The 27,558-nt window shown below is 39.4% G+C and overlaps 1 protein-coding gene across 1 annotated transcript in view; it reads left to right on the forward strand.

The window, feature by feature from the left end:
• Nucleotides 1-27,558, forward strand: part of LOC150077356 (xylosyl- and glucuronyltransferase LARGE1-like) — a 1,505,345-nt gene that overhangs the window by 628,862 nt on the left and 848,925 nt on the right. The window contains exon 7 of the mRNA XM_090385866.1: nucleotides 14,004-14,163. Coding sequence (XP_090241992.1) covers nucleotides 14,073-14,163 — 91 coding nt within the window. The 5' untranslated portion in view covers nucleotides 14,004-14,072. The remainder of the gene's footprint in view (nucleotides 1-14,003; nucleotides 14,164-27,558) is intronic.

Here is a 27,558-nt window from a genome sequence, read left to right on the forward strand (position 1 = left end):
CATTCCCCTCCTTGAATAACTCCTCATGTATGAATGTACAAGCAAAATAATCATTAAGTTTATCAGCTACTTAGCAGGATCATGAATAGTCGAACTGTCTATGTTAAGTGGACCAATCTGATTCATCCCCCTCCATCCAGAGTTTACATAAGTAAAGAAATCTTTGCTGTTCTTCTTTGCACCCTTTGCCAAAGATTTTTCGTAATCTGCCTAACCTCCTTTGTGACTTAATTACAGACTAGCTTTTATGCGCCGTAGGCTTCTATGTTGCCTGATAATTTATATGCATCCCGTGCACTTTTCTTCTCTGCACGAGCCTGCTTAATTCATCTGACATCAATTTAGGCTTGAACCTTCAACAGTATTTCTTAGTTGGTATGAAAAGCCTAGTAGCCTCGAAAAATAAGTTCCTGAAGGCATCACATTTAGAATGTGATGCCTTTAAGAATCTTCAGTGGAATCAACTGATGAACCTCATCAGTTGATCCCACCGTATAGAATTTAAAAACTCTCTGAGACCACTGTAGTCACCTTGAAGAAAGCAAAAACCCTTCCCTTTACCCTTGATGGTAGTCACATCTTTAAGTAAATCCCACAGCAGTACACTGTGATCACTGTTACCTAGTGGTTACATTAACTGCAAATTTTGAATGCATGAATAATCACTGCTGATAATCATATCAGCAGTATTACTCCCGCTGGTTGCCCTCTCGCACATATTGCTGTAGAAACCAATCCTGCAATAAATCCACAAAAGACTTGCCTCTGGTGCGAGTGACCAATCCACAATTCCAGTCAGAAATTTAAATATTCCAGTCGCAATTCCAGTCAGAAAGTTAAAATTCCCAATTACAAGACATTCTGATTTACTGGCCCACTCTATTCCCTTGCACAACTGTCTGTTGTACTCATCAGAGTCATTAGGCCTATAACACACTCCTACTCTCATTTCCTTTTCCCAGTGTTTATGTCACAGATTCAACATTGCACAGTCCACTCATGTCAACTGGATGCGCCTCCTTATATTTATGTTATTCTTAACTAACAGCAGAAACCCCCTCCCTGCCTACCCTGTCTGTCCTTTCTGTACACATTGTTCTCCTCAAATTCCAAATCCTACTGCTTATTTCTGTGTGACACCATGTCTCTGATATCCCAACAATATCTGCCTTTGGTGCCATGATCAGCATTTCAAATTCATCAAATTTATTTACTATACTTCTAGCATTGGTGTACATGCAATTATACATGCACTGTTCTTACTCTTAGATACCCTAACGCAGCCCATGTATTTACTAGATCCATAATGACTCCCAGCAGCTTTTGAAATCCTCAGCAACTTGCTCTCTAGGCTGCTGCTCATTACAATAGAAACAGTGCAAGAATCACTTTTTCCTCTGCCTGCGGCTACTGTTAATCTTTTAGTCTATGAATCCCCTTAACTAGCCGTTTTCCGATCCACCAAACATTGCCTCGATAGCATCAGCAAATATTTTTGCACCCTATCTATTTAAGGGTATTTCATCCCTGTAGATGCAGTCTCTCCTGTTAGCAAGCACAAAGCACACTGAAAAAAATTCTACCTCATGAGCCTTGCACATTCTCTCCAGGGCTGAATTGATTGGCAAGGCTCTCATCATCAGGCCGCCGTAGCCGAGTGGTGAGGCACGCGAGTGCATAAGTACACGTGCCTTGAGTGACCCTGGTTCAAACCCGTGATTGCTGAATACGGTGCTGTTTCTTGTATTCTCTCTACCTTGTGAACTCGTTTAGTTATCCCGGAGTATAAACAGAAAATTTATTTTTTTATTTTTATACTGCCTCCTATCGTGTCTGTGCAGGATAGCAGACACTTTCAAATTTAACTCTTACTCTCAACTTTTTTTCGGCATTGACCTGTACTTTTTAAGTAAATCTTCAGATTTACTTAAAACGCCAACATGTTCAACAAAATCATCTTTTCTGCCCTTAAAAGATGACATCTGCCCTGCGACGTCATCAACTTTCGCCTCTGACAGACATACCCTGGTCCTGTTCACCTATTCTTTTTGCATAATATATTCCCCATCTCCCTGACAATAGAGTCACCAACAATAACTAGTTCCCGCGGGACCAGCGCATTCTGCCTTGGAGATCGCTGTTGTATTTCCTGATGCACAGAAGTTAGCTCTGGCCTTGAATTAGGCAGCTTAGAGCTTGATGAGCCCCTTATATTAATTTCTTCGAAGGCATGTACACTACACCTCAAACTCTCAAATACACCCATCAGAATGCTGAGTTGCACCTAATTTCTTTAAAATCTCTGCACCTAGCAGACACACAAAGATCTCTTGGCTAGATCATATCCTGTTCCAGACAGCTGTGCAAACATTTCACATTTCGGACATTTTTTTAGACTGTGATACGTTGGAGCATTTCCCCCTTCGGTACTCCCGCAAGCCACAGTACTAATGCTACTTTGTGCGCGTTGCTTTGCTGCTCTAGTCTGGGTCATGATTCTGTTTAAGTATAATTTAATTAAAAATGAAACTGAATAAAATTAATAAATTTTACTGATTAATTGATAATACTATACTGATCTAACAGATTTCTAATACAGTGCTACGTATTTTGCTATTTAGTTTAAACCTTACGCGATGGAGTTCGATATTTACGTTATGCTATTCTGTATCGTATAACAATGGCGGCAAGTTACGAACAGTAAGATCTCTTGATACTAAGTATTAACTTTCAAAATCGCTATTTAAATTCAAATAAACCAAGGAGCCTGATTAGAACTATAATGTTGTTTATAGAAAATAATTTAGTATAACAATTAAATAAGTCAATAAAATGAATAAATATGTATAAAAATGTAGCATTCGCCGGAGCTGCAGAAATCTTGGCCAACACGGTAATAACCTCATATTTAAGACTAAAGGACTAAATTACAGCCATTATCAACTCACTGCAGGATGGAAGCCTCTTCAATGATTCATGTCGAGGAAATGGACCATAATCTGCAATGCTGGTCCAGTGGGTTGGCAATTCAACCGTATTTAGCAGTCAGGGGCTTGAACCCTGGTCTACTCAAAGAGCGTGTGCTATTGCACTCTCACTCGTCTACGGAAGCTTTGCAAATGGCCTCTATTAACTGTATAGATATCTCACAGAGAGCGAATACAATTGAATAATGGTATACCTTTAAAATATTAACCACAGAAGCCTTGAATGTATGTAATACCATCAAAATGCATAGAATACCATTAAAAATTACTCTATGATTGATATTTCCAAGTGGGGTGAATAATAAGTTGCCAGATTACTTGAGCAGAAGTCAGACACAAAATTCTTGGGACTGGTTTTCGATAAGAAGTTGACTTTGTTGGATCGTATCCGACAACTCCGTACCAAGTGCACGAGAGGCTTTAATATTCTCCGATCTCTGTCCTCAACATCTTGGGGTGTGGACCGATGCACCCTACTATGCATTTACCATGCACTTGTACATTCCAAACTAGATTACGTGTCCCAGGTATACGCATCAGCCAGAGAGAGCGTACTTCGATGGCTGGACCTGTCCATCAGGCTATGCGTATTGCTACTGGAGGAATTCAAACATCTGTCCGGAGCCTATATGTCGAACCAAATGAAGTACCACTCTCACTTCGACGTAAGCAGTTGTCTCTAAAGTATGCTTTTAAACTGAAATCCTGCCAGGCCATCCTACGTGGACATCCGCCTTTCAGCTACAATTGGAAAATTTGTACAATGCCCGTCAGACTGCCAACTGACCTTTCGGTATTCATGTCCAAGAGCTACTCAGAGAGTTTAACATCACGGTAGACAAGGTTGTCCAAACAACAAAGCAGCCCCCTTCACCCTGGCATGCTCACATTGCAGTATGCGATTTTCCCCTTAAAAGTGGGGTTAAGTCAGACACTCCAACGTCTGTCTACCTGCAGCTCTATTCGGCACACCGGGTTGAACATTCTGACTTCGTGGCAGTTTACACAGACGGTTCGAATCGAAATTGTATGTAGGATCTCCTGCTATCTTTCTGAACACCACCATATCAGAGCAGATTTGCCCTGAATGCAGTGAAATATATTTACTGCAGAGCTGCATGCTATAGTTATCCATGGATCACATTAATAAATGCCAGTACCAACTGAGGTCACAACCATAAAACAATTAGCAAGTCACCTGTTTATTGGACTTTTCTGTTACTACAATCTATCATAAACGGATAGTAAACTCAATCTTATTAAATTTGCTATAATACTGACAGCTGGAATTCTGTGTGTTATTATGGTGAAATGTGTTTACACTTCCATGAAATATTCAATCATATAAAAAAAATTTTCAGAATCTTCTGTTCATTTCTGTTTTTAAAGCTTCGTAACTTGTTACTCTGTTCTCACTTGCGCGTATCGTGTTACTTGCAATTTGTGTGTGCTGTGTTCTTTGTAACTGATTGCTTATTTCTTCTATTTTAAATTTTAACCACCACCCACAAATGTCAGTGAACAGAAATGTCAATTAGTTAGTATGTACATATTACATTATGTATTAATTATTCCTATTATCACGTATATTCTTCCGATTTTCACTTATCATTTAATATTTTAATTGATAAGGTAATAAAGGGGAAATTTTGCTTAATATATCTTAACTTTTATAGCCTGTGGATAATATTTCTCCTATATTCGCTAATTAGAATTCGCTGTTTAATAGAATTAAAATTCAATTCACAAACGTGATCACAATAACCGGTGCTTATTACATTGTATAGTGAACGGCACTTTACTATGGTGAGTCCAATGTAACGTGATTTGCTTGTACAGTGAACCAATTGTAAAGGAGGTGTCCGCTGTATTTTTAACTGTTTACGTGAAACTTCACTTAATCAGGCTAAATGTGCTAGTCCCGATGTGTCCCAAATAACTGGAATCGACTGTACAAGCATTTTCTAGGAGGGAAACGGAGGCGATTACCTCATTGTATAAGGCAATGGTCAGCCAACATCATAAGTACCACATCCAGGTCTGGAGAGCATATTTTAGGAAGAATGTAGAGCTGCTGGAGCAGGAAAAGGGCAACGAGACTGGCGAAAGGAACAAAGGGGTGCTCTTACCAAGAAAGGCTTCACTACTGCAAATTGCAGCATTTGAAGAATAGGCACCTGCTAGGTGATCTGATATGTTGAGGTGTTTAAGGCTTTGAATGGCTTCAGCAAACTTAATGTTGATGTAAAGTGTCAAGTGTGTTTAGGATCAAGCGGCACCAGAGGTTCCCCCCATCTCCGCGTAGTTTACATTGTGGGTGAACCAGTTGACTGGAAAAGCCAGAGATTTAAAAATGTATGGACTTTGTATATGTGTGATGCCTTGTACCGTTGTTCATCTGGTCATTTAGCCGCCAGGCCCCTACTGAGGCCCGACTTTGTCCCACTTTCGCCCCGTGGAGGCAGACCAGGTACTCACTAGTATATAGTTCACTCAGGCAGGTCCTGCCACCTAATTTCCTGAGATTTCAGTGGCTAGGACCTAAAAAAAAAAAATCGCGTACGCGTCGCGGGAAGCGCTAGGAGAAGTCCAAAATGTTGGGCAAAATTAATTTCAATTGGTGATTTTAGATTGTGTGGGGCGTGTTCACGTTGCTGTCAGATAGAGTGGGATGAAGGCTGAAGGGAGATAGCCAGAAATATGGAGCCGAAAGGGAAGGCAACTCCAGTTTACAGTGGGGCATACCCATGCCCCACCAGAGGGAAGAAATAGGGTGGCAGGGTGGGGAAGGGGCAGCAAACTGTCCCCTCCCCACCTTGCCAGGAAGAGGTGAGATAGTGAGCCAGACAAGGGAGCCGGCTCAGGTTGCCAATGTGGCCTGTGTGCATGAGTGGAAGCAAACCAGACCGCAGGGTCAAGTCTGCACCATCCAGAAAACTTGAGGCCCAGCAGAGGCGATCCAATGTTGGTTTAGCTGAATAGGTTGTGCAAAATGTCATAGCTGGGAGTCATTCATGGGACTGTTGTCCCGTCCGGTAGTCAATGTTCTGGGAAGTGGAGTTTTGTCACTTCTCAGAAGAGTTTCAGTTTTGTCCTGCATGAAGGATCAAACAGTCAAACCTGACGTCTGGTTGGGGGTCTCTGAGAAGCTTTGTTTGACATGTCTATTCGAAGTTTGCATGCAGAGGAATGGTCAATCGTCTGGCATACAGATTCTGGGCAAACTTGGTGAATGCTATATATGAGGCTTCATCTTCCAGTAAGTAATGTTCCCGGTTTTTGGTATTAAGGCGCACTTGGATGATTAATTCAACACGAAGATCTTCATAAAGTTCTCAGTCATACATCTGGTGTCCCCAGGTCTCCACAGAGCCACATGCACACCTTGGGTTGTTTTCGAGTCCGAAAAGGTGTAATTTGTGGCGGATCGTTCCATGTCCTGTTAGGAGATACGTGCTGTACAATCCAGGGCAAAGCCATGCCAGATACTGTGTGTATATTTGTTGTAGATCGGGGAGGAACCTCCGCGTGACTTCTCCTTTTGTGGAGGTCGTCCAGCGCTGCTGCCATATTGATCGCAAATAGATCTGAAGTCCTTTCTTCTCCACTGTCCGATTTGCAGTTGGGTCTGTGGTGTGATCCTGGAAGGTAGTTGAATTTCCGCGTTTAAACTGCTGTAACAGCCTAGGCGAATCACTTCAAGATCAAGGGGGGGGGGGTCCCAGTGAGTACTTGCAGCTCATGAGTAGATACGGTGCGGCACGCTCTGGTGAGGATTAATAAAATCGGTCGGTGAATGATGTTGAGTAGCCGAAGATTTACCGCCGTAGAGGCCTTATGGTGCCAGACACCAGAAGCATATGCAATCGCAGGGATGATGGCTGCTTTGTAAAGTTTTGCTAAGGTTCTTCTTTTCAGCCCGCAGTCGCGGTGGGTAATTCTGGCAAGCATGGCAGCGTAGTTTTTCATTTTCTTCTGGATGTATTTTAAGTGGGGGATAAATTATAAATTTCGGTCCAGGATCACTCCTAGGTACTTGAGTTCTGTGGCCAATTGGTCCACTTGCTCAGATTATGCACATAAATTCAAATTGAGGAAGAATGGTTGCAGAATAGATGTGCTGAAGTTTGCTTTCAGCCAATGAGTGGTTCAATGATGAAACAAGTTCAGTTGTTGTGGAAGTGGAAAGCATGAATAAATTCAAGGAAGAACTAGACAAACTATTGTAGGAGATGAATATGTGAGATGGGATTTTTATTTTATATTTTTTTACTGATGCTGTATACGCTTGCTTTCTTACATCATTTGCCAGTACTTATGCTACTAATACTAAGTAACGAAATTTTTGGATATGGCTTACACACAGCAAGAATTTACTGTGCTCCTTGTTAAAATGGGGGCCTCACCAAAGCCACCTGCATACACACTACTCAGACTCTCGCTCCAGTCACTATCTGGCAGAGTAGAGGCGGTGAGATATATTTGATCCTGATGCCTCCTAGAGAGTTACCAATAGGTTCAGTCCAGTGGACTACCTATTGACTGGCCTGCAAACACTATTTTAGAGATGTATCCTCAAAATGTAAGGAAGAGTGGATCTTGTCGTAATGCCTATCAACCCCGAAAGGCGTCAATTCTAACAAGTTACTGCTATCTTTCAGGAAATGCAGAACTGGGTGGTCACATGCGTGCAGGTGGTGGAGCAATAAAAAGGCAACTTTACTGAGCTTTATTCCATACAGAGTAACATTGTTTTTTACAGGGTAAAATTAGTCTTGTAATACTTATTAATTGAATTTCGAAATATATGAATATGTTTGCATAGAAAAGCATATCATTTCACAGGGCAAATGATGTTTGCTTTGTATAAACAAGAATTAACAGAACAAATTATTTGTGCTTTGTGTGAACAAGAATTTTGTATAAACCGAATTTTGTATATTCTGCTATATTAATCGTTATAATGAGTATTATTAATTTGTTGCACATATAATTGATAACTGATTTAATATGCTGTTTGTGTTGATATCCATAATGTTGCATATTAAGTTGCACATAATCCCATGTTGTATCATGTGTTTCTTTGAGAAAATTGGCTTCAACTTAAGTCATTTCAACCTTTTATAGCAGGGGTGGCCAACTTAATGTGTGCGATCTACTTTTTTTTTTATTCAAAATGTGTCGCGATCTAACCATCTCAAGAATTTCATTGCACATGATTAAAAGAGTTAATCAACATATATTAAAATTGTTTATAAATTTTAAAATTAAATACAATTTAGAATTCTTATTTTAAATTAACATATATTTAAAGTTTTAATTTATGTGAAGTTTGTGTCTTCATGTCATCTGCCAAGCTTTCAAAACGGGGGAACATTCTGTGATAAGGCTAACGTAAAGAATCTTCCGCATGCAAGTCCATAAGAGTAGAGCGATTCTTCTTCTTTGTTTGTTTGTTTGAAATACAAAAAGGCCGATTCACATAGACATGTGGAACCAAAACAGGAATTTAAAAGTTCACTGCATTTTTTTTACATCTGGGTACTTTACTCGGCAAAGGTATTTCCAAAAGTCTTCTTCTGATGATCTGGCTTTTAGGAAGATATCGTTTCGCAATGTAATAATTTCATTTCCAGTAATATTTTCTCCATGTGAAAAATCTCAGCGATTTTTTCTGCAATTTGTTTCGTATCGAAGTCGACATTAAATGGATAAAAATGTATTGAACAATGTCTTCAATTATTTTAAAATCACCGAATCTGGTTTCAAAATCATCCACAACTTTCTCAATTTCAGAAACATATTTCTTATTATTAAATTCAAAAACAGGATTTCACAAAGGTGAGTATACATGCAAAATTATAGAATTTTTTTTTCTTTGAGATCCTTAGCCCTTGCCAAAAATCGATATTTATGTGCAGAAATCATGTCACTCACATTTTTATTTTTTTCAAATTCAGGTTACTTTAATTTTCTGGTAAAATCTGACAGAAAAGCCAGATCACACAACCACTCCGTATCATGTAGCTGCTGATAATCATCTCCCCTTTGATCATCATTTTTTTTTAAATTTCATTCAGCAAATTTCGAAATCTCTATGTCCATAACATTTTTATTATTTAATCTTTTGCTTGTTTAATCTTTTGTTTGTGGATGATACCGTGGTAACCCAAAAAAAATCTGGGAATTCGTCATCCTTTTGGCACAATGCGACGAATCTGTTGTTATTGACACGAGACTAACTCCAACAGATGGAGTTATCTCCATCTGTTGTTATTGACACGAGCTTAAATAGTGGTAATTTAATTTTTCAATAAAATTTTTGAATGCCTTAAATATATCAAGACCTCTAGTTCTTTCCTTTAACGAAAACATATCCTGTAGTTCTTCTACAGTGACAGAATCATCGAAAACCATACAAATAAAAACGTGCAGTTGAGCTGTATCACTGACATCTGTAGGAAAAGGACACACATTTAGCCAATTGTTCGCTCACATTTTTACTCATATTTTCGATGCGTCGCATCACAGTATTTCGAGATAATTGCAGATCTTGAAGAGCAGTTTTAAGCATTGCAAATCAAACAACAACTTTTTTTTTTTATCATTACAAAAAAGTATTCTAGTTCCCACTCTTGATGAAATGATACGTTTTACTCTTTTTCGTAGTATTCATTTTAAATCAAAGGTATTAAATTAACCTCTAAGTACTGTCCAGTTATTAATATTAAGTAAGCTAAATAAGAATTCGACACATACACTGCTCTGAACAACGTAACTGCATGAATTTTTACTAGACAAGCCTAGCGGCTGCGCAGCGACAAGAGTAGTCACGTAGTTCAACGGATTTGTAAGAAGCGTATGCAGTGGGGCGCATAATAATAACAACATTTAGATTTTGACTAAACTATTTTTTATATATATTTAAAATTCGTCGTGACGTTATCGACCGAAATTAAATCCGCGATCAACTTGTTGGCCACCCCTGTTTTATAGGAACAAAACTGTATTAATTATTATAGTATATATAAATACTATAATAATTAATGATAAACACCAGCCAAGAAATTAAACAGAAAATTTACTATAAAATAAATAAAATAATATACAGTGAAATGTGATGAAAATAAAATACAATGATTAAACTATAGTTACAATATACTTAAAATATAGTTAAAAGCAGTAAAATTATCTAAAATAAACTGGGATGAAACCTAGAACTTTCGGAGACTGCCGTCTCCTTCTTCAACAGCATACCACTAGTGCTAAGACACATCCTTAAGTAGCAGATCCATGGCACTCATGCACGTGGTCATCAGACACATGATCTACATTCTCCATGCGCGTATCGGAAACGGAAGTGGCTCGGGAGCTTGTCAAACAGAAACGGTCATCCCTTCTGAGGACAACTGCCTCAAACAGGGGATGTAAACGGATCCCCCTGTCCCTATTAATAGTATTGTGACTGGATGAACCGATTCGCAAGCTCTCGAGCCACTTGGGTTCCCAAAATCCATGGGCGCGGTCAGTAATGACCGCGTCTTCAGGGGAGATCCGATGCTGCTTTTCCCAGAAATGCTATGCCACAGCAGACCTCGCATAGTTAGCAGTCTTGATAGCGGTCGTGTGTTCCCTCAGACGGTCCTTTAAACGTCGCCCCGTTTCCCCTATGGATGTGTCTTAGCACTAGTAGTATGCTGTTGAAGAAGGAGACGGCAGTCTCCGAAAGCTCCGGGTTTCATTGTTTTAACGCTTTTAACCCAGTTTATTTTAGATAATTTTACTGCTTTTAACTATATTTTAACTATATTGTAACTATAGTTTAATCATTGTATTTTATTTTCATCACATTTCACTGTATATTATTTTATTTATTTTATAGTAAATTTTCAGTTTAATTTCTTGGCTGGTGTTTATCATTAATTATTATAGTATGGAAATTCCCAGCCCCATAGGCCTGTTTGAAGATATAGTGAATAATTATGGCCATTTGATGCTTCGACACATCCGCGAGTACCAGAAAATTAGCATAGCTGAAGCTAAACAGAAGCAACATCTGAGATTTGCTCACAGGTGCAAAACACATGAGCTGGTTCCACGCGGCTTTCGGGTGAGAATGCCTTTCAATGATGACCATCTGGGGAGAGTTACTAAATTCTATCAAAGAAAAGTTCTAAATATTTGGATTTCTAAATTACATAATGATCTGAGAGGTATTAGAAGTCGTATTGCACTGATGTTGGAATACATTAATACCAATTTAACCCCAGTGCATGGTGCGTTGGTCTTGAGAGTAGTGGCAGATAAAGCAACTAGGGTTGCTGAGGTTTACAAGCGCAGGCAAATCAACAAATTCAATAGATTGTTAGAGGAATCCGTGCGGTGCGTAATAGGGATACTGGCAACTTTATCCATAATATTAGTGGCAAACAATTTACTAGAGAATAGGAGGAAGTATTGAGCCTGGGTCCAAAGTTTGCTTTGGTTCCTGCCAGACCTCCCATTGCAGAGATAGCTATGGGAGTGGAAAAAGCCATCAATAAGCTACCTGTTACCCAAGCTGATGAGATACGGGTTAGGGTTGCGGCGATTTTGACTCAGACCAGGACAGCACATTCTAATCTCAGTCATAAACATGAAAGAGCATTAAGACAACTTAGAAAAGATGAGGATATCATAATGTTACCTGCCGACAAAGGCAGATCCACAGTGGTACTGAATAAGGATGATTATTGTGCAAAAGCTCTGGATCTTTTACAGGATAGCAACATATATAAAGTTACCCATCGAAATCCGTTAGCTGATTTGGAGATTATGCCATCCCTGTATTTGACAATACAGGGATGGCATAAGGCTGGTAAAATAACCAAAGAAGTTTATTGGTCTCTTCATGCCTCAGGTTGTCGATTACCCCGGTTTTATGGCCTCCCAAAGACGCACAAGGTGGGCATTCCATTGAGACCTATAGTATCATTTGTGGGTAATCCCACTTATGCTTTATCTGGATTTTTAGCTGGAGTCATCTCTCCTACAGTGGGACGCTCCAGTTTTGTAATCAGGAACAGCAAGGAATTTGTGAACTTTATAAGAAGCCAATCTATAGGTGAAGACGAACTCATGATTTCGTTTGACGTGGTATCCTTGTTCACATGTATCCCCATTGAACATGGGGTGCATTGTGTAAGATCGGCCTTGGAACGGGATGATTGCTTTAGTGCTAGATCTTCACTAAGCATTGATGATATTTGTAAAGGTGTTGAATTTTGCCTCGCAAGCACTACCATGGTGTTTCAAAAAATTATGTATAAGCAGGTCCATGGCACGGCCATGGGTTCCCCCATCAGTGCCATTGTGGCTAATTTGGCAATGGAGGAACTGGAAACTAGGGTTTTTCATCAGTTGGATTTCCCCATGCGCGAGTGGAGGAGATATGTGGACGATACCTTCACTATTTTAAAAAAGGGAAAGGAAGATAAGGTGCTCAATTTACTCAACAGCTTTTCCACATTTATACAATTTACCTCGGAGGTGGAAGAAGCTGGGTCCCTCCCGTTTCTGGATGTCTTGGTAAGCAGAGATGGATCTAGATTAAAAACAACGATCTATAGAAAGCCCATGTGCCGTGGGCCCATGTATAGTTCAGCACAGGCTTATCATCATAAGAACAGTGTAGCCAGGGCATTGTTGAATATGGTGGGGACCCACTGTAGTACCCCTGAAGAAAAGGAAATGGAAATTTGCAGAGTCACGGCAGACCTCAGGAAATGTGGATACCCCCAGAGGGTCTTGGACAAATATATTCATTGGGCTGAGTCCAATCGTAGGAAGTCGCCTGCCCCTGTGGCTACTGCATACATTCCTTACTATCCGGGCCTTTCAGAACGCATTGTACGAGCATTGCGGGAGTGCCAGACTCGCTGTGTGCAACTTCCGTATCGGAGGTTGCACACAGTGATATCCCAAGTTAAAGATCCCGTGGCCCAGGACCATACTAGCAATGTGGTCTACGAGATTAAGTGCCCGGATTGTGAGGAGTGTTATGTGGAGGAAACGGGGCGACGTTTAAAGGACCGTCTGGGGGAACACACGACCGCTATCAAGACTGCTAACTATGCGAGGTCTGCTGTGGCATAGCATTTCTGGGAAAAGCAGCATCGGATCTCCACTGAAGACGCGGTCATTACTGACCGCGCCCATGGATTTTGGGAACGCAAGTGGATCGAGAGCTTGCGAATCGGTTCATCCAGTCACAATACTATTAATAGGGACAGGGGGATCCGTTTACACCCCCTGTTTGAGGCAGTTGTCCTCAGAAGGGATGACCGTTTCTGTTTGACAAGCTCCCGAGCCACTTCCGTTTCCGATACGCGCGTGGAGAATGTAGATCATGTGTCTGATGACCACGTGCATGAGTGCCATGGACCTGCTACTTAAGGATGTTTATTGGTCACATTAAGGATGTGTCTTAGCACTAGTAGTATGCTGTTGAAGAAGGAGACGGCAGTCTCCGAAAGTTCTAGGTTTCATCCCAGTTTATTTTAGATAATTTTACTGCTTTTAACTATATTTTAAGTATATTGTAACTATAGTTTAATCATTGTATTTTATTTTCATCACATTTCACTGTATATTATTTTATTTATTTTATAGTAAATTTTCAGTTTAATTTCTTGGCTGGTGTCTATCATTAATTATTATAGTATGGAAATTCCTACCCCCCCATAGGCCTGTTTGAAGATATGGTATATATAAATTGCATACAAATTGCACATAATTCTGAGAATAATTAAAATAATAGTTTAATTATTCTCAAAATAATGAGATTAATTAAATTCTTATTATGATGAGAAGAATTAAACAGTAGTTTAATCATTCTCAGAATTATCCACTCTTTGTTGACTTTAATATGAAAAATTCACTTAAATAATAGGTGTATTTTTCATATTTGATGAGAGTATATCAGCTGGTATATTTAACATATCAATCATTTCACAATGTAGGTAATTTTAATTTCAGGTCTTATGAAAAGAATAGAGCATGTGAAAAAAGTGGTGATAACGGTTTATTTTGGTTTGAAGACGTAGAATGAGACGTAGAAGGCTGAGTTTTGCAGCATTTGTGGCAGCATGCTGCATTCCTGTTTTGCTCTTGTTATATTTAGCATCCTCTGATGAAGGTAAATATTTTTAATTTTATGATTTCTTTCAATTTTTGCCTGTTTTTCCAATTTAGTTTCAAAAATAGCCTTAATATTCATAGGTATTCTGGTCATCACATAAAGATAGTTATGAGTGGTTTTACTGCTCCCTCCCTCCCACCCAACACACACACACACACACAGTTTACAATTTATCTTCACTTGAATCCATCTTTGCCACCCACCTAGCCATCATCACCACAGAGCAGCATATTTGTGCTGCTGTAAGCAAGCTTGGTAATTAATGAATTGTAATTAACCTTTTGGTGGTAGTCTGTGTAGAAGAACTTGTTGAATTTGTTCCTGATTATACTCAGAATAACAATGTTGATACTCAGTGCCATATCTGGAATCGAGTATCATTGAATGGATTGCGTGACCTCAATGCTGATAGTATTCTTCCTCTTGCTCAAACTACCCATATGAGGGGCATAAATTCAAATTGAGGACTGATGGTTGCAGGATAGATGTGTAGAAATTTGCCTTCAGCTAGTGGGTGATTGTTCGAAAAAACTTCAATATGTTGTTAGAAGTGGGTAAAAAAGGTAAACTGCAGCCATTATCAACCCACTGCAGGATGGAAGCCTTCTCAACAATTCATGTTGAGGGAAATCTGCCACGCTGATCCAGTGCGGGTGGGCAGATTAACCGTATTTAGCAGTCAAGGGCTTGAACCACGGTCTATTCAAGGAGCGTGTGTTATTGCACTCCCGCTCCTGACCACTCGGCTACAGAGGCGTGTAATTTGAACAAATTCAAGGAAGACCTAGACAAACTATTGGAGGAGATGGATGGGTGAAATGTGATTAATTGGGCTGATGCTGTATTAGCTTGCTTTCTTACATCATTTGTGAATATTGATACTAAATTCTGTTGAAAAACTGGCTTCAGAAAAATTAATTCATGCATGCAAAATGAAACAGTCTACATGAAGTTGTTTCTTTTATTTTATTGTTGGTTTTTTTTTTTCCTCGGTAAAATACTCTTACTCTCATGACTACCTCCAGTAAAAAATAAAATCTGCATTTTTTAAACTGTAGTATAAAGAATTAGGCTTAACTCTGGAAAAATCCTGGCACAACTGTCCAGTAATAGTTGAGCCATAATTAATGATGGGCATAACTGAATAATTACTAATCGATTATTTCAATAATCGAAATATTCAGTATTTCGTTTATTGAAATACTTAAGTAAATTAGCTGATTATGAAATTGGCAACAAGAAAACTGAAGAACAATTGTAAAAAAATAACAATGAAGGGATTCAGTCCAATGCTATTGAAACTAATTTCATAATTCTTCCTCCCCTCCCCTCCCCCCAGGTTGCGGGTGTACATACACACCCGCAAAACAGACGACTTGCTGTTACCATTCAGGCAATAGTTCTGTGTTGTGCATAACAACACAGAACTATTGCCCGGGTGCCAAGCGAATTCGAGGTCAAGCGTTCCATTCCGAAATAAAGAGTGATCGTCCCAGTGATAAGTTATATCGTTTACTCTTAGCAGTTAATTTATGAATCAGTTCTACACTTGAAAAGCCTCAAGTAAGAACAAAGAGGGGGAATTCACCTTTCTGCTTTATTTTATTTATTTACTAATCATGTATTTACTACCAGGCGGATATAAAACTAACTTTTATATCCGCTTGGCCTCCTTGCGGCACTGCTCCTGCCTCCCCGTGGCCGGGCCGGAAACCTGTGAGGGAAAGTCAACCCTCCAGGCAAAAAGGAGCTGACCATGGATTACGATGATTATCCTCTACTTGAGCAGCCTAGGCGCTCATCTAGTACTGCCAGCAATGCTAATCATTAATCTAACTGTGACATAACTAAATCAGAAACAATGCGTTAAGAACCCGGAACAACAGGAATGCCCGTCATTCCTTATTTTACACTCTCTGTCAGATAAATCCATAAGCACTTTATCACCGTTTCTTATACAGAAATGCTAGAAAATGTGGTGGGCTCTCCCAAAATGGTGAGAATACTGAGATCTGGAAACCTATTGGTTGAAACAGCAAGTCGTAAACATTCTGAGACTCTGCTGAATCTAAAAACATTTGGAGGACTACCCGTACAAATCACTCCTCATGCAACATTAAACACCTCCAAGAGAGTAATTGCAGAGAATTGCAGGATTTAATCAACGTAACAGAAGCTGAACTGGTCTAAGAACTTAAACATCAAAAAGTTATACAAGCCAAACGCATCTCAATCAGGAAAGATGGAGATATAATTCCCACTGCACATCATCCTAACATGTAGTGTCAAAGCTGGCTATTTCAACTTTCGTGTACGATCTTATATTCCGAATCCTATAAGATGCTACAAGTGCCAAAAATTTGGTCACTCGCAAATGACTTGTAGAGGAGATCCAGTCTGTCGAAACTATGGTTCCAAAGAACATTCGCAAACAGACTGTGATTCTAAAACATTGCACTGTCCTAATTACAAAGGTGCACATCCAGCCTATTCAAAATCATTTGATCTCTGGAAAACAGGAAAAAAAATCCAGAAGTACAGGGTAGAACGGAAAGTTTCATACCAAGAGGCTAAAAAACAAATTTGCTTAATGCACCTAAAAACACTTATGCACCAGCGATGCAAAAATATCAAACAACGTCCACACAAACTGAAGTATCAGTTCCCCCAACCATATTGATTGCAGATTGGGCCCGATCTATACTGTCAACGTCGATGAAACCGACTCCTAAGGAGCAAAAAAGTAGTAGACAGAGCCAACACCCCGGTCACAGTTCCACCAGCCACACCTCATAGATCATCAGATATTACGAAATTAAAAGCAGACTCAGCTCCCAATAAGAAGACAAACAATACCACTTTAAACAACATGGATACCGATAATAATGCAGACCCAAATGAACCCATCCTAGACCTTCACGCAGAAGATGACATGGATATTGGACGCCCAAACTTTCCAAGAAGAGAGAAAGTGAAGCTCGATCGCCATAAACAGCCTGGAAATAAAAAAGAGTCAGAAACATCCTCATGCAACAAAATCAAATAATGCATCATGTCATACAATGGAACTGTAGAGGGATTCGCAGTAACACTGATGATATCTACGAGCTAATCAATCGTTATCGTCCTAGAGCCATCTGTTTACAAGAGACAAATTTAACACGACATGTATCTTTCTCAATTAAAAATTACACTTTTTAGGAAAGACAGAACTGTTACACATACTGTTCATGGAGGGATAGCGGTACTCTTAGATTCAAGAGCACCTTGCAGAAAAATTACCTTACAAATCTCCATTGTAGCTGTTGCGGTGCGTATAATGATTGGTATTATTTAGTCACTTGTCTCTCTCTCTACCTTCCACCCACTGAACCCTATACCATTCATGAACTTGAACAGCTTATTCAGCAGCTGCCAACTCCTGTCTATTTATTGGGCGACTTAAATGGACACCATCCATTATGGGGTTCTCCCAATGCAGATAGACGAGGTCAACTTATTGAAGAGCTCGCTGACAGACAAACCTAACTATACTAAATACTGGCTCACCAACTTACATCCATCTCTCTACAGGTACTATGGATGGTTCTATGGATGCAATAGATCTCTCCATCCCTCTTTCCTAGTATTGAGTGGACGGCCCTTGACAATCCACTCAGCAGTGTTCACTTCCCAGTAATATGTAAAATTTAAACAGCACATTCCATAATTTCAGAAAACCTCATAAAATGGAAATTTTCCAAATCAGATTAGGCAAAGTTTTGATGACCAGATCATCGAAACCTCTCCAATTGACACAGTTACCGATAATATTACGATGCAAATACTAGCTGCTGCATCTACTGCGATTCGACAATCACAGTCAACCATCCATAGAACCATAAATTATTGGTGGAATGAAGAGTGTAAGTGCGCAAAAAAATAAAAAAAAAAACAGCATGGAATTCGTTTCGCAAACATCCTACCACGGTCAATCTTCTAAACTACAAAAGTTTTAGAACGAAGGCCCGTCACATCAGGAAGAAAGCTAAAAGAGACTCTTGGATCAGATTTGCAAGTTCGATTAATAAAAATACTGACACAATAATAATATGGAGAAAAATAAAACAGCTAAAAGGGAAATTTCCCCCATTATCCTCCCGACTTCTCAACTGGAATGGGTAGGAGCTTTCTACTCCCACAGAGATAGCGAATACCTTAGGGACTATTTTCGCAATTGTCTGCCTCGACAGCATATGATCCATCATTCCAAATGATCAAAGTATTAGCCGAAAAATCCCAATTGAACTTCAGATCTAAGTGTTCTTCAACCTACAATCAGCATCAGCCGCTTACGATGCTTGAACTTTAAGAAGCCATATCTACCTCAAAATACAGTGCTGCAGGCCCCGACGGAATATATTATATAATGCTACGTCACTTAGATAAAAAATCAGTCTCTTCACTGCTCACTTGTTTCAACCGCATCTTCCTTGAACATTCTTTCCCCAGTTCCTGGCATCACTCCTATATAATAGTAATTCCCAAACCAGGGAAAGATCAGTCTATTCCTCAAAACTATAGATCCATTTCTCTCACCAGTTGCTTAAGTAAAACTCTGAAAAAAATAATTCACCGTCGACTCACATGGTATCTTGACTCAAACATCAGGAATGCATTCATCCGAAATGAGCATCTCGTCATCGTATGCCTTGATATAGAGAAAGCGTTCGACACCACATGTCGTTTTGGTATCCTGAGAGATCTGCATTCCCTTGACTTGAGCGGCCAGTTACCATATTTCATACAGAACTTCCTTCAGCACAGATCATTTCAAGTTCGATACCGACAGGCCCTGTCCCAAACATATGTACAAGAAGAAGGGGTCTGTGCTCAACCACCTTATTCGCAATAAGAATAAATCACGTGACTAAAAATATTCCCAGCACTGTGAGTTCATACCTCTATGCCGATGATCTCACCGTTTTTTTTTTTTTTTTTTTTGTTAGTTGTTGGCACATCGGCTTCTGTGACCATAATGCACCTCCCAAAGTTCTGCCTCGACAGCATATGATCCATCATTCCAAATGATCAGAGTATTAGTCGAAAAATCTCAATTGAACTTCTGATCCAAGCATTTTACTCTAATCCAAGCCCGAGTCAGGATTCAAACCCGCGACCTTTGGGGTGCCAGGCAGGCACTTTACCCACCTGGTTAGCCCGGTCGGCAATCTCGCCGTTTCATGCAGCTCGCAAAACATGACCTTCACCTCCAAGTTTCAATTAATAACATTCAGCTATGGATATCACAGAATGGGTATCGACTTTCTTGCTCAAAATCTAAAGTAGGTCACTTTTGTAAAAAACGCAAAATGAATCCAGATCCAGAGTTACACTTAAAAATCATCCTATCTCAGTTGCGAACAGCCAGCATTCCTCTCCTTGGTCTGATATTCGATAAAAAATTGAACTTCGTGGAATACGTCAAATATTTACGGATGTCATGCCAGAAGAAAATGAACATACTCAGAATTATTTCTTCAGCATCATCGGGTGCAGATAGGTACATGTTACTTTATTTGTATAGAGCCCTAATCAGATCTCGCCTTGAGTACGGTGCCCCAGTGTATGATTTCGCTAGGGAGAGCATGCTATCACGGCTTGCCCCTATTCAACATCCTGCCCTAAGTATAGCTATAGGTGCTTATAGAACTTCGCCAATTCAAAGTCTTTTCATTGAAGCTCATGAAGACCTTGCGATTCACTCGTGCGTTCGGCTCGTTAAATCAGTGCTCCGCATTAGTGTGTTTTTAAGTGGTGATCTCTGGCTCCATAGTATGGAATGTTTATACTTATAGAATCGAGATGTCATTCATGATCCAATTCACGTACTTTCTGATGTCTAGTATGATCAGGTAATTTTTTATATTCATATTTGTTTCTAAATTCTCTATACGGAAGCTCGCATTCCTTCAACATGATAACCCTGCAACGTACAATAGCAGTTGGAATAATGGCCTGAAGGGTTAACGTGCGAACGAAACCCTCTACGTTCGTGCATCTGCAACAGAAATTGACCTTCATTTCACTATCCCTTTGAAGAATAACCCCGTTCCGACAGAGAATATTGTTTACTGAAGGAAACTACGTATCAGCCGATTACAGTGCCTGAGATGATTTCATGACATTTCTGCTAAGAAACTGTACTTTGGATAGTTTCAGTGTGCATTAATTTGGATCGTGTGTATAAATTTAGAACGGAAATATGAAACCGTTCCCTGCATCCTTACCTTGTTAAAATCTTAACCACCGAACCAGTTCTTAAAAATAACTCCCGGCATATGTGATCTCTGCAATAATTCTGCAGATGAAACCCTATTTCGCAGTAAATTAAATCATATAATATGTCAGTTATGCTCAGGATACTCAAGCCTCTCGCGCTTATCGCTCAACAAGAGGAAAGGGTTCATGGGAAAATGCTACTTAAATAGTAAACAAACAGGAGCTGCAAGGAACTCCAATCAGAAGCCTGATTCCCGGGGGCGGATTTAGGCATGGTCTTTATGGATTTAGGCATGGTGCCTTAGTGGTCAAAAAAAATTAAAACAATTTAAATTAAAAATTTAAGAAAATAAATTATACAAAATTTTTTCGTACCTAGATAAAGTTTAAATCGTTGGTTTGCAACACTACTGGATTTGAATAAAATATCAATGTTTTAAATAATAGTAAATACGGCTCTGTCTTCTATCACCTCTGTCGGTAGAATCAAAATATACTTTTGTCATTTGTCAATTATGCAAATTATGCGGCAACGTCGGAATGGGGGTAGTGCAAGTCTAGCTCCTCTAAAGCATAACTCTCACCGTTTGATATTTGAGGTTATGTATGATTGAATATTAAATAGTCATTCGTTCGGTGAATTGTACTATTCACGTGTTCGTTTCTTCACTGATAAGTTTGGGCAAAGTTTACTAAATAAATATAAGTTAAATCACTCTCCGGAAATCTTTTGTCGGTACATAAATTCAATCGTTTTTTGCATTTTCTCGAAATGAGCCATAATAAAAATAACTGGACACCGTTTATTTGAAGTAAGCGGTAGGCACTAGCAAGCGGCGTAAGCTATAAGCTTGCCTACTTGACAATGACAATGTAAGATGTAAAATCTTACAAATTTAAAATAAAAATAATTGTTTTACTAGAAGTAATGTTAAAGTTTGAAGAACCCTAGATTTAGTGATAGGATAGTTTAAGCGTGAGAATTGAGAATAGTAGCAAAAGGGGTAAACAAGTAATTCAAATACTGTAATATGAGAGCGCAAACAGCGACAGCAGGACTAAGTAAAGGGGTGCCATTTTAGAACGGCCGTGAAGAGGTTGATTAAGGAAGAACAATGTGAACAAGGGTGAAGCGGATTTATGCGAGGCGTCTCCTTTAATCTATGACATCGTTGGAGCCAAAACAGGAAATGAGTGGACTTCCAGTGTTCGCGTCAAATTAAAAACGACGTCAGGCTGACTGATTTTTGGGTGTTCCCATACATTTAGAGAGAAAGGTGGGAAACGAAAATGAGTGTTTTTGGAGGTTGCCGGTGGACATGAAAGGGTCATACTGCCTGTGAGAAAAAAAAATAAGAAAGTTCGAAAAAAGCGTTGGTTTGCGCTCTAGGGAGACAGCTTGGGAGAATTCTATTGGCAAATGGAAAGGAACGTAAATTTAAACAGAGGGGAAAGAAAAGGGGAGAAAGAAGGTCATGAGTGTGGGTTGAAATGGAGGTAGGCAAGTTTGGTAATGTAGGCCCTTGTAAAGAGAATGAGCCGGGTATGTACACCTGTGAATATATCGTCTACACAAGAAGGTGCATCATGTCAAGAGTGCCCCAGAAGTGAAAGTAAGCCTGTCAGCCTCGAAAGAAAACTGGAGTGCCCCCCAGCAGTCTCGAAGGAAAACCGGAGAGCCCACGAAACTGAAGTAAGCCTGTCAGCCGCGTGGGAAAATTGAACGCGAGGACATTGGAAGTAGCGGCGATGTCGGAAATTAAGTCTGTTCCTTGTTTCTTTATTGAATCCTGAACTCAAGGACTCATAACCTAGCTCTGTAAGCCATTGAGTGATAGTCCTTGTAAAAGAAAGAAACATTCCTGTTGTTAATGATTATGAATAAATGTAAGGGTGTTTCAGGAGTAGTAAAATCAAAGTAATAATGTAAAGAAATTAGCAAAGAAATTTTATTTATAAGGGTAGTACTGTAAGGATCGTTAACCTATGTCATTAAATTAGGCCAAGTGCCAAACAAGGTAACATATCAGTTGAGGTGCAAAGAGAAATAAATTTTATTAATAGATAAACCTCGTGAGTAAAGAGGTATGATTAAGGTGATAACTAGGGTGGATAGGATATTAATTAAGGCAGAATGGAATATTAACGTATCCAACCTATAAGGAATGTTATTGAGATAAGAGGTACCGGACGTAATACGTTTTATGTGTGAGAGGCTAAAACAAAGATTCTAAAGGAGTAATAAGAGCTGAAGTAAATATTATTAACGTAAGAGAAAGAAAGAAAAAAAATGGTAAGATAAGAGAATGATTGAGTAATCATTGTGGAATCAATTTTATGTAAAATACAACTGATACAAACTGATGTTAATAATTCTCATATTGAGAATAACTTAGAAGAGAGAGAGAGAGAGAGTGTGTAGTGTATTGTAGCATGGTTTACATATGCATATGAAATTAGGAAGCTTGTATGTAATTATTTGTTTCTTTTATGTAAATGTTGTATGCTCATTAACAGTTTGTAAAATTTTGTAAACAAAATGTGTGGCTTTAATGTTCTGCTAACAATCGCTTTGCACACCCTAGAAATTACAATTTTCTGAAAATTCTAGTCAGATTTGCGTACGTGGGGGTGATAAAGAGGTCAATAGGATGTTCGGCGAATTGCAAATTTTTAGATAGTTAATAAGAAAAATTAAGTAAATAATATAATAAAAAATAACCCCCCCCCCAACAACAACTAACCTAATACGATGGTGGATTGTTTTTTTAGGTTTCTTTAATTTCTTTTCAGATTAAATAAATACCTAAAAAAAATGTCTGGTAGAAAATATAAAAGCGGAGCTGAAAAACGAAAAATACAATTAAATAGAGAAAAAGAAAGAAGTAAATGTGCCAAAATTTCAGATTTTTTTGTATTGGTAAATAAAAATGAGAATCTAAACGATATAGATGCAGTAATAAGCGAAAGAGAGAATAACTTAACGGAAGAGAAAGAGAAAAAAAAAAACAACAAAATGTATATAACACTAACGAAGAATTACTAGAACTAAAATCACAACTGAGAACCTCTAAAAACAATGTTGACGTTGACCGGCATTCCGTACCAGACAAAAATATACAAGACCTAGATGATGACCAATTCTCTGAATTATCTGTTGCTGTTTTGCAAGAAGATAGTGATGAAGAGGCTTTAGAAAATGCAGAGTTGCTTGCTAAATATGTTGACGTAGGTTTGTGCTAATTTTATTAATCACTGTCTCTCACGTGAAATGACTTATTTCCAAAATAAAGATCCAAAAAATATATATATAGTTTCAATAAGGAATAACAAAGAACAAAACAGATCATTTTCAAATAAGTACTTTACGAAAAAAAAATTAAAAATGGTCGAATACTGGAAAGACCTTGGTTGTGCTATTCTACCAGTATGGGAAGTGTTTTTTGTCTAGTCTGCAAACTTTTCTCTAAAGTCCCTTCTCAATACACAACCGGATTCTCTGACTGGAAACATATAGGACCTTGTTTAGAAAGTCACGAAAATTCTAATGAACATAAGAAATCATTGTTAGTATGGTTAACACGTAAAGAAAATAAGTCTGTTATTGACAAGCAGTTGCAGGAGCAACTAAGAAAAGATACGGAATATTGCCACAATGTCCTAAAACGTGTTATTGCAGTGGTGAAATATTTAAGTGTAAGGGGCTTAGCATTCAGAGGTCACGAGGAAATATTTGGCTCTCGGACACAATGGTAATTTTATGGGGGCTCTGGAATTACTAGCAGAGTTCGATCCATGAATGCGCGAACATATCCAACAACGAGAACTGCGACCGAAGCCTTTCACTTCGTACTTATCAAAAACAGTTTATGAACAAATAATAGAGATTATGGGAAAACAAGTAATAAAAAGAATTATAGCTGAAATAAATAGTGACGATGCAAAGTACTACTCAATTGTGATGGACTCGACACCAGATTTGTCCCACAATGAACAACTAGCTATTATAGTACGATATCGTTTTAGGGAGAAGTGTACGAAAGATGTGTATCTCTCATCAAAATTAGTCACAGTGGCTTATCTTTATTCAATTCGTTACAAGAATTTCTAGAAAAAAATGGACTGCCACTGGATAATTGTAGAGGGCAGCCTTTTGACAACGCTGCAAACATGTCCGGCCGATACATACAATGGCTTGCAAGCACATCTCAAACCAAAAAATAAATGCGCTGATTATGTGCCGTGTGCTGCGCATTCGCTAAATCTAGTTGGTGGGGAAGCGGTAAAGTTGCTACTCAAATTGTGAACTTTTTTGGAGTAGTGCAACAAATGTTTTCTTTTCTGCAACTACCCGTAGGTGGGAGCTTCTAAATCGTGAAACAAAACTAAAATTTTCGATAAAAAGTTTAAGACAGACTAGATTGTCTTGTCACTATGATGCTGTTAGAGCTTTAAAAAAATAGTTACGGTTAAAAATGAAACGTTTAGTGACAATATGGATGAGAAACTTGATTTTCGAAGAGAAGCACGGAATTTATATAATAATTTGGCGAAACTTGAAATCGCATTTTTTTAACTGTTTTTTTTTGGGAAGAAATTTTAGAGAGATTCAATTTAGTTAACAAAAAAGTTCAGACCCCATCCAGCGGTCAATAATTCTGACAATCACACGAGCTGTCTCCACAGTCAGCACGCACCACTCCAGATTCTGGCCGGAGTCCTCCAGCTGGATTTGGAAATCATCAGATGCGCCCTGACATATAATATGGCAAAAGAAATACCATGCACTATCCTGAACTTCACGTTGGATCTCGCCAACAACAGGAAACTTGAAAAAACCAGACTTCTCGACCACCTCCGACAGGAATGGCAGGATCGGTGGACAGAATCCACTAAAGGTGAAATCACCAAGAAGTTCCTCCCTAGCGTTAACAGAGTCTTTCCAAAATCCCCGAGTTGGTTTCAACCAGGGCACCACGTCACCTTTCTGCTCACAGGGCACGGGCCATTTAATGCAAAACTATCTAGCTTCCGAATCACTGAGGATCCCCGTTGCCTTTGTGGCCACGAGGAGACATGGCAACATCTCATGTATGACTGCGACCAGTATGAGGACCTGCGATGCAGGCTCACCACTGCTATCACCTACTTCCCGCAGAACATGGAACAGCATCTTCTCGACTCGGAACAAGAATACAAAGCCCCTACCATTTTTGCACAGAAACTCTTTGCTAGAAGGCGAGCACTTATAGCAAACCACCATGCACAGCACCCAGAAGCTGATGATGAATCCCAAAACCAGGACTAGAGAAAACCGGAATACACAAGAAAACTGTACCAAATAACCCACGAACATGACCATCATTTAGCCTTGTTCACGAGGGAACTGACAACCAGGAAGACCTACGTCTGAACCAGAGACAACCTGACACAGGACTTGATTCGTGTATGACCCTGCGACTGGGATCTGAATCCCACATTGAAAAAGAACACCAAAGAAGATCCGGTTCAGATCGCTTGGACCCGCACGTGCTCACAACTGTCAATGCCTGATGGCGATCAGTACCGGGCTCCCTTGCCTGGTACCTTTACTCCCTTTCCCCTGGTGGGGAGGAGAAGACAGTCTTGTCTCCTCCCACCTCTGCCAACCCTGATTCTTCTCCTGGTGGGGCTTGGGCATGCCTCACTGAAAATCCTGGGGTCGTCTTCTCTATCATCCCCATACCTCTGTCTTTTTCCCCCAGCCTTCAGTCTCCCCCCTACTCTGCCTAATACGCCAGCGTATAACCCCACACAAACTGCAAAAACTTAACTTCGTCCAAATTAAATCGCATACACCTCAATTGGCTTTTCTAATTCCAGCGCTCACCCCTACCGAGTTTTTTTTTTTTTTTTTTTGGCCCTAGCCACTGAAATCTCAGGAAACTAGGTGGCAGGGCCTGCCAGAGTAAAACTTCATTCTGTGTACCTGGTCTGCCTCCACGAGACCAAGTGTGGACAACACTGGGCCTCAGTAGCAGTCCAGCGGCTAAACGGCCAGATGAACAACGATACACAACACTACACATATACAAAAAATCCACACACTTTTAAATCTCTGGCCTTCCTGGTGAACTGGTACACCTACAATGAAAGCAACGCGGAGATGAGAGAAATCCCTGGTGCCGTTAGACATCAACACACTTTACACTTTACACCCCAGGCTAAGACATATGTGAAGGTGAGAAATTAATTACGTCATTAGAAGCATTCGTGAGCAACATACCAGAACAATCAGATCAGAAAATAAACGAATACGGGAGACAATCAGATCAGAAAATAAAACGAATACGGGCTGCAAGAGTAGCTCATGGTGTATTGTCAATGATATATAGGAATTTTTCTAGCAGGGATAAGGAGGTGATTATTCCCTTGTATAAGGCAATGGTCAGGCCACACCTAGAGTACTGTATACAGGTCTGGAGGCCTCATTTCAAGAAAGATGTAGAGCTGCTGGAACGAGTACAGAGAAGGGCAACAAGATTAGTGAATGGAACAAAGGGTTGCTCTTACGAAGAAAGGCTTAAGTTTTGCAAATTACAGTGTCTAGAGACTAGGCACCAGCGAGGTGATCTGATAGAGGTGTATAAAGCCTTGAATGGTTTGAGCATGCTCAATGCGGATGGGATTCTTCCTCTCGCTCAGAATAATCACCTGAGAGGGCATAAATTCAAATTGAGGAAAGACAGATGTAGGATAGACGTGCGGAAATTTGCCTTTAGCCAGCGGGTGGTTGGTAGGTGGAACAGACTTCCATCCCTTGTCGTGGAAGTTTATAGCCTAAATAAGTTTAAGGCTCAGCTGGACAGGTATTTTGAACGAACAGAGGGGTGAAGTGGAAGTGGTTTTTTTTTTCTTTTTGTTTTTGGCTGATGCTGCATAAGCTTGCTTTCTTGCATCAAATGCCTCTACTAATGCTAATGCTAATTAAGCACTAGTGTGGAAAAAGAATACAGTGATTTAAAAAAGAGACGTATTACTTCAAAATTTTCGGATAAATCTACAGAGAAAGTTTCGCTAAATGGAGCAGAAAAATTTAAACGGGATACGCTAAACGTTGCATTAAATAAGTTGATTATGGATTTATACAGA

Source organism: Mastigoproctus giganteus, chromosome 12 (assembly GCF_048544385.1).
Source record: "Mastigoproctus giganteus isolate SK-2022 chromosome 12, ASM4854438v1, whole genome shotgun sequence".
Lineage (NCBI taxonomy): Eukaryota > Metazoa > Arthropoda > Arachnida > Uropygi > Thelyphonidae > Mastigoproctus > Mastigoproctus giganteus.